This window comes from Diadema antillarum, unplaced genomic scaffold, assembly GCF_040938485.1.
Source record: "Diadema antillarum isolate AM-2024a unplaced genomic scaffold, OU_Dant_1.0 scf00000116, whole genome shotgun sequence".
NCBI lineage: Eukaryota > Metazoa > Echinodermata > Echinoidea > Diadematoida > Diadematidae > Diadema > Diadema antillarum.
Window position 1 is genome coordinate 1,281,522 of NW_027271005.1, and position 8,452 is coordinate 1,289,973.

The 8,452-nt window shown below is 41.6% G+C and overlaps 1 protein-coding gene across 1 annotated transcript; it reads left to right on the plus strand.

The window, feature by feature from the left end:
• Positions 1–669: 669 nt before the first annotated feature.
• On the plus strand, positions 670–7,234 carry LOC139719903 (uncharacterized). Its single transcript, XM_071631288.1, has 3 exons — positions 670–781; positions 1,576–1,858; positions 7,002–7,234. Exons 1-3 carry the CDS (start codon positions 674–676, stop codon positions 7,232–7,234), a joined length of 624 nt encoding a protein of 207 aa, XP_071487389.1. The 5' UTR covers positions 670–673.
• Positions 7,235–8,452: the final 1,218 nt, after the last annotated feature.

Genomic DNA, 8,452 nt, shown 5'->3' on the forward strand with positions numbered 1-8,452 from the left:
AGAAAAAAGCTAATCTCTGTTTAAAAAAAAAATAAAAAAAATGTTAATCTCTGTGTGGAAAGGAATGGTGGTCATGTTGAGGGGCATTGGATGTAATGTTAAAAAGAGATATCCGAAAGAAGACAATGGTAAGTTGCGATTATTAATTTCATTATTCCATTTCCTAAGTTAATTTCTAATAAGGTGTATTGATTCTTGCAGTGTCTAAACTTGGTCCCAAGTCCAATTTGACCCATTGTCCAAAAAGAATGATTACTCAGCCATCCATTACCCTCTTTGAATAAATAAGATATCATTGGAAAGAGGAGATTTATGTGGTTTTAACATGCTACTCCTCACTTTGGTGTAAAGTTAACACAATCTTCACAAATTTGAAATCAAATCTTGTTGCGGTTTTTTTTTAATACGCACTGTATATCCATTGAAGCCATATGCACATTTTGGGATACATTCCCCTTATGACTAGCAGTTCAATCTATATGTTATTGTAATGTCCGAAGAATTAGAAATGATAACGAATAAATTGGTATTACGTTGGCATTTTCTTGACAAACATGGCTTCCGTATTTCTTACTCACTTGCTCACTTCATCTTGTTATCACGCATTCATTCATATTTTTTAGCATAATATATTCCTCATTGTACGTTCAAACAGTGGCACCGCTGAAGTTTAATGAACAATCAAAGTTCGTCGGGGCATGTGAAAAGTATGGACATGGAGAGTGATGATACTAGCTTGCCAAACATGGCTGAAACCAGCGATAGAGCTTGTCTAACCAAGGTAATACATCCACTAAGCTTCTCATTTCATTCAGAAGCCGGAGGCAATGACGTCATCCTATATTGCTCAATATTGCCCTAATCAGGAAGAAAAAATAAGTCAGAGGGAATTTAGAGAGACTCCCACATCACGAAATAAGTACAAAACTGGAGCACAACATCTATACCAGTCTGCAAAGGTGTTAACACAAATAGCCAGTTTCTTTAGTCGAAATGTTAGGATAAAGATTAGAAATGAAACACTCAAAATTGTGCATACTATACGAGCCGTAGATTCAGCTCTACAAGGCGGGGTCATCCCAAGAGACCGGCATCCGCGAGTCATATCATGGCCCATGAGTTTGACATTGAAAAAGGGTCCATGAGTCATACAGCCCTCGAGTCATACAGCCCATGAGCTCGACACTATATAGGCAAATATAGCCAATGAGTTCGACTATCGGCATACGAGGCCCACGAGTTAATCAGTTCATTAGTTGTCTGTTAATGAGTTAATCAAAACAATGTCTAGAGGTATGAAATAAACTGTACTGTGTTTCACGACATCAAACATGCTGTTTACCTTTACTCATTGCCTGAGCTGCCATTATGATTTTCACCAAAATGATTATTTTTCATGGTTAAGGTTGAATTATTGACGTATAAACATTATATGCCACCCTGTCGATTATAATACGACTGCTTATTTCGTGGCGCATAACAAGAGCTTTGAAAGTTCACACGATGAAATGCACCAAATATAATGAATCACACAGTTCCCTTTTACTCGTGTTTCGATTCTGTACTTCTGTTCAGAAGAAGAAGAAAAAAAGGAGGAGAGTGACAGTCACCGTTGGCACCACAGGCGGCTCAGAACGTTTAGCAGGCCTCATAGAATTATTACGAAGCATGGATGATGTTGTAAAGAGTGTCAACTTCAGAGAGATACCCTATAACGTGAGAGACATGGATCAGGTCGAGTTCGATGACATGGAAGTGTTTATTCTCTGTCATTCCATCACCAACAGGCGGCTGTCTATCACTGATGTCCAAGATGCTCTCTATGATAATTTACTCCAGAGAGCTTGTCGAAAGCTAGGTATGTAATATGTTAGAATTTGATGGTACTTTGCAGAATATTTCTACTGTCTACTTCTTACCCTGAACACAAGTATCTTCTCCAGACCAAAAAGTGCAGTGCAAGCCTAACAGTCAAGCACTTACTTGTCAATTCGGACTGGTGATACCAGGAAAAAAAAAATGCCTAATTTGCGGGATTTTGTCAAATTTATGACAAGTTTTAATAATAAGAAAATGGACAGTTTTGATTTTGCTTCATCCATGTCATCAGGAATTTCGATAATCAAACGCTGAAAGCGATAGTCAACTAAATCACAACTCTCTTCCTTAAATTACGTTGATTGTTCGATTGATCCTAAGTACAGATTATGAGAATTACGTCAATAGAAGCTGAATAGGAATGTCTCTTGAGAGAGAAAAAAACTGACCAAACCCACTTTTCTGCTAACTAGATGATTGGTGCCAAGTGACTAAAGTGTAAAAATGTGTTGTCTTTCCTGGATTTTAGAATACTGACCAGAATGATTAATGTAACGCATAATTTTCTCAGTCTCTGAATGTTGTAAACGTATAATATGCAAAATACAAGCCAAGACATCGCGCTACTAAACTCTCGGGGAGAATGTGAGTGGTGAAAGTTTCGTGTGTGTTATGGCGAGCTTGAAAAATCTAAAGCGTATACTGCATGTGTATACCTATACCACCATTCAAACAATGTTTTAAAGACTACGTAGACTCGGCATGGTTATCGATTGTTTGGTTGATCCCCTGCAATATCGACTATTATACTTGAAATAGTGACTTACAATGGCGACTAGTTTTGAACGAATTAAAATGAAATTTTGATGCATTATAATGGCATTGTTTTGTAAATGTGTACTCAGAGTTTGTACAAGTGGAAGAAAAAAAAAGTTAGCTACTATAACCCTTTAGTGAGAATCCGGGGTGGGAAGAATCTCACCGTATAGCAAACAACTTCGTTAGGTTTCAAAATCTGGCCTGATTTTTGGATTAGAGGTATACATGTATTGATGAGCAAGATCATTTTTTAGTGTTGCAAAAACAATTCCTTTTATTCAGGTATAGACAAATTGATCTAATTTGATTTGATTTATTTATTTTCTGTATGGTATAATGTATTCACAATTCTTCCTTTAGCAATAATTATAATCAAACATTGATTATACATAATGATACTCAATTAAGCTAATTTTTACAATTTTAACAATTTTCAAAACATGTACACTAGATCTGGCAATTACAGTATACATGTGGTATGAATTACCAAAATTGCACGTTTGGCTGGTATATGAGAGAGATTGCATTGAAAATAATGATGCCATGTCAACATCGAATCAACGGGAAGAAGGCCCAGGCCTGTCACACCTTTCCGGGCAAGCCTTGCATGCCTTGCGTGCGCCTTGCGAAGAACAATTTTTTTCTTGCTACCTGCAGGTCCCCGCAGATGACCTGCACAATATGACAACTCCTAGCACGTGTCACCCTGAGTTGTGGACGTGTGTAAGTCCTATTTACCCGCAGGCAAGTTTTAAGGCCGTGTCACACCATAACGCGGGCTTGTGGCGAGGAGGTAGTTTCCAGCACGTAGAAGATTTTCAGCGGGCGAACAAGAATGTTTGCAATTTTCATTCATGCCTTGTCATACCGTACGGGGGAACTTCTGCGGCTTGACTTGCGGGGTAACAAATTTACTCCCCGGAGCTCTCCGCAGTTGGTCCGCACCTGACAGTTTCTAGCGCGTAGTTGCCCGGAGGTGCTCACGCAAGTCCGATTTAACCGCAGCCAAGTTTTGAGCATGACCAAAACTTTTTCCGGGTGAGTCGCGGGAATGCCCGTAGAGGTCCACGCAGAACGCCAGTAGGAGACCCTTAGCGGCAGTACTTCCCAGGCAATTCCCACGCAGGTACTTCGCAGTCCCGTATGCAGCCAAGATAATGAAATTCTGTGAGATTTCAGCCATTCCATTAGAGGAATTCCTTCACTGAGTTGTCAGCCCCCACCCGACTGGTACAAAGGTCACACAGTATACTCGCAAGTATAACGCGTCCAGCAAGTGAGACACATGCGCTGACTCGCACAAATCCTTTTCCGTCCTCAGGAATGTACGGTATGCTAGAAAATCCCTACACGTAACAAGCCCGAGTAGCTTGCCCGGAAAGGTGTGACAGGGCCTAAACACGGTTGCGGGTAAAAAAAAAAAATATGCGTGCGCACCTCCGCGCGACTACTTTTGAGAGGTAGGTCTACTGTCATGTGCGGATCGTCTACGGGGACCTCCGGGTAGTCAAAATTATTCTTTGCAAGTCGCACGCAAGGCTAGTGTGACACGGCCTTAAGTCCTATTTACCCGCAGGCAAGTTTAAGCCCTGTCACACAAGGAATCCCTCTGAAGGAATTTGATATGGTAGAAGTCCCACATAAAGTTAAGGCCGTGTCACACCTTTCCGGGCAAGCCTTGCGTGCGACTTATGAAGAACAATTTTTACTACCCGCAGATCCCCGGAATGAGCCGTAGCACGCGTAGCACGCGTTTAGTAGGTATGAAAAAAGTGCGAAAATTGCAAACATTCTTGTTCGCTCGCGCAAAATCTTCTACGTGCTGGAAACTACCTCCTCGCCACAAGCCCGCGTAGCTTGCCCGGAAAGGTGTGACACAGCCTTTATTATCTTGGCCGCAGCCGACTCTCAAATAACCAGTAGAAAGGTATAGTAACTGACCGTCAGCTTGCACGCAATTTGCTCGTATAGCTCGCTCCACGTGCGCGCCGGCAGAATTGACCAGCTACACGGATATTGGCAGTTTCGGCACCGTTCCTTGCCAGTAAAACACCCGTATTATGCTCGTAGAATGCCCCCAGATGACACTCACTTCTGTCGCAAAAGCATAGATCCGTGGGCAACTTACGTACTTCAAGCGGGTCAACTGCCTGTGACTTGCGGAAACTACGGGTCTCTAACTGGTGTTCTGAGTGGACCTCTGCGGGCAATCCTTGCGGCTCACCCGGAAAAAAAGTTTTGGTCATACTCAAAACTTGGCTGCGGGTAAATCGGACTTGCGTGCGCACCTCTGGGCAACTACGTGCAAGATCTCTCTGCGAGATAGGTACTGTCAGGTGCGGGCCAACTGCTGGGAGGTCAGGGTAGCAAAAATATTTCCCCGCAAGTCAACCGGCAAGGCTTCCCCAGACACGGATGTGGCAAGGACTTAAGGATGCTCAAAACTCGTTCCGGGAGAGTCGCGGGGGTTTGCTCCCATATAGGTACACGCAGAACATCAGTAGGTAACTCTCACGCAGGTACTTCGCAGTCCCCGCATGTCGCTCGTAACTGAAAACGGCTCGGTTTCGAAGCTCTCGCGCAGGTCACTCGAAATACACGCAAGTAGCAGGTAAGTAGCACGCGTCTAGGAGGTAAGACGCAAGTGCGCAATTCACCAACATCTTTGTACGCCCGCAGAAAATTCCCCTGCGTGCTGGAAAATCGCAACAAGCCCGCGTAGTTTACCCGCAAAGGGGTGACAGGGCCTTAGCCTGAGCTTTTATACGGACACTCGGTGCTCGAAATCTAGACTGAGGTAGAGAAATACCAACTCTAAGTTGGTGTACTGTGTCTTTTCTCGCTAGCCTCCTCCAGAAAAATCGAATTACTACTGGTAATCTGTGAGATGCCGATCAACATCGGATCTCCTTATAAGGAAGGTCTAGTGGAACAAGGGGATCTGACAATGGTCTCTTTAATTACCATGGTATACGTAGGCTGTGTACAGTGGCGTATCTAGAGAAAACAGCGCCCGGGGCAAGCGCGGAAATCTACGCCCCTAATTTCTGAAAAGTGTTCAACCCCAACCCCATCCCGGTAGGGACTTCATGCTTTTTCATAATATATGTTTTTTCAAGCACTTAAAAGGGGTCTTTTGAGAGTGATTTAAATGTAATAAAGTGTGATAAATTTTGGCGAGCGAGCGCAGCGAGCGAGCCGAAAATTTTTGTATTTCAGCTTACAAAACATGGAATCCTTGTCATTTTTTGCTTACTAAATCTTACAATTCTAATCTAGATATAATGACAACCTTATAGATAACGATTTATACCAACAAACTAAAATACTCCAACAATTAGTACGCGCGAGTGAGCCGAAATTTGTATATTTCCGCGTCATCATCACGTTTTGTTCTTATCTTCTTATCTTCTTGTTTTTTTGATAAATTTGGGCGAGCGAGCCGAAAAATTTTTGTAGTTCAGCTTACAAAACATGCAATTCTTGTCATTTTTTGTTTATTAAATCTTACAATTCTAATTAAGATATAGTGACGGCCTTATAGATACGATTTATACGAACAAACTGAGGACTTGAAAAAATACTCCATCTTAGTACGCGCGAGTGAGCCGAAATTTGTATATTTCCGCGTCATCATCACATTTTGTTCTTATCTTTCTTTCTTTTTTGATAAATTTTGGCGAGCGAGCCGAAAATTTCGTATTTAGCTTACAAAACATGGAATTCTTGTCATTGTTTTGCTTATTAAATCTTAAAATTATAATCATGATATAGTGACGGCCTTAATAGATAACGATTTATACCAACAGAGGACTTGAAAAAATACTCTAAATTAGTACGAGTGAGTGAGCCGAAATTTGTATATTTGCGCGTCATCATTACGTTTTGTTCTTATCTTGTTTGATATTTTTTCGCGCCCCCCCCCCCATGTTCGAAACCGTTGGCGTCCTCCTTTGATCCAATCGACGATCGCTTCAGAACGAAAGAAATTGCAGCCGCTGCTCAGTGTAACATTTTGCATGTCCGCATCATCTTCATGTTTTGTTTTTATCTTGTTTGATTTGGTTTTCTCCCCCCCCCCCCCCCCCGTCCGGGCGAGGGTTTTCTCTTCGTCTTCCTCTTCTTCCTTTTCTTCCCATTTTTTTTTCTTTTTTTCTTCTTCTTCTTCGTTTTTTTTTTTTTTCGTTTTTGGCGCCCCCAACGAGTGGCGCCCGGGGCACGTGCCCCCCTTGTCCCCCCCCCCCCCCCCAGATACGCCACTGGCTGTGTATAAAGTTATCTGTAAAGCGCCGTGACTAACAAATCAGGTATAGGGATATTGATATGTTCCTTACATCATTCTCCATCATGATCTTCTTTGTCAGGTAAGAAAAATGTCATCATTATTGCGTACGACTTAGATGAACTTCAACCCAACGATCTTGAAATCAGACTGAATGCTTTTCGGATCCAGCAGCCGACGGCGTGCCGAAAATCATCCGCTGTGGTGTTTGCCGGACAATGCGCTTCCTCCCCACCAGAGTTGCCGGAGGATCAACAAAACAAACTCTGCAGCAGCTTGCAGAAAGCAACACAAAAATGTTGTGCAATATTGTAAAGGCAAGACTTTTTTGGTACCATGTTTTGCGAGCCATCAATTACATTTAGTGTGTTTGTTTATCCAGGGAGGTGGTTGCTTTCCATCTTGCCGGTTTGTCTTATGTAAACGGTAAACATGTTTCTTGTGTTAGGAAAGGTGACAATTTTCGTTCACGAATGTACTGATAATAGCACGAACTGTATGAAAGTATTCAGTCTGCATGGTACTATAAGTATACTGGTACTAATCAGCGTATTGCCTAATTGCGTGGCTCGAAACATGACACGGACAAGGGATGAACATGAGTCACACACTTCTTAGTTTGTGCCTGTATATGCAAGAACTTTTGAAATGTCATTTGAGAACACTATAACATTTAATATGATATGGTTTGCATTTGTAAAAACTATTTAATTATTTGTAAAGGATTTTTTTCTGCCGTATTATACAAAGAAGTTTGATAACGTGTAAAGAGATACATGTACCTTCATTCAAGTCATTCTGTAACTGCATTTTATTCATGTTCATTTAAAGCGTCGGCTCATACAGCCATACGTTTAATGAGTTATAAGTGCAGCTCGCCTTACATGTATGTCTCCAGGCTGTGATAGTAATATTGTTGTAGTCTTCTCATCCGAACGGCACCGAAATTTAAGGAACGCCTAACTTTAAAACGGATTGTCCGATTTTCTTTTAACTTCGCGTTTGTGTTCTACTATTTGTACATTCCATCAATCCTCATTTTGGTTTCACTGTTCTGTCAGAACTAAGAATTACAATGACTGTGATATTGTGAGGAGTGAATTCATTTATAGATTCTGGTCATTCAACATACGTGCTGTATCGATTTGGTTGGAAATGTTCAATATCACATAACGTCGGCGGTTATCCGAACCGTCGTATCAGCATGACATTTTCGCGTAAGAATGACATTTCGAGATAATCGCGTTTGAAGTTCACCCATTTTTCAATCATGATTGCCACACTTTTATGTTGGGCATTTCTAATCTTTTTTGTCATGCGAGATCTTAATTCAAACTCTCACTCTTGTATTGTTAGAAAAAATGCGAGAAATTGCAAGAGAGCGACATGTATATTTTTTTTTCGGTTTGCAAAGACCGATGTCATTTATACCATACCACAGTTTTGCTGATTCCACGCACAGTATTTGCGATCACCGAAACGTTGTATGATAGGAGAGGACGGCGTATCACTGTTTTTATCACGCCCGCCTGT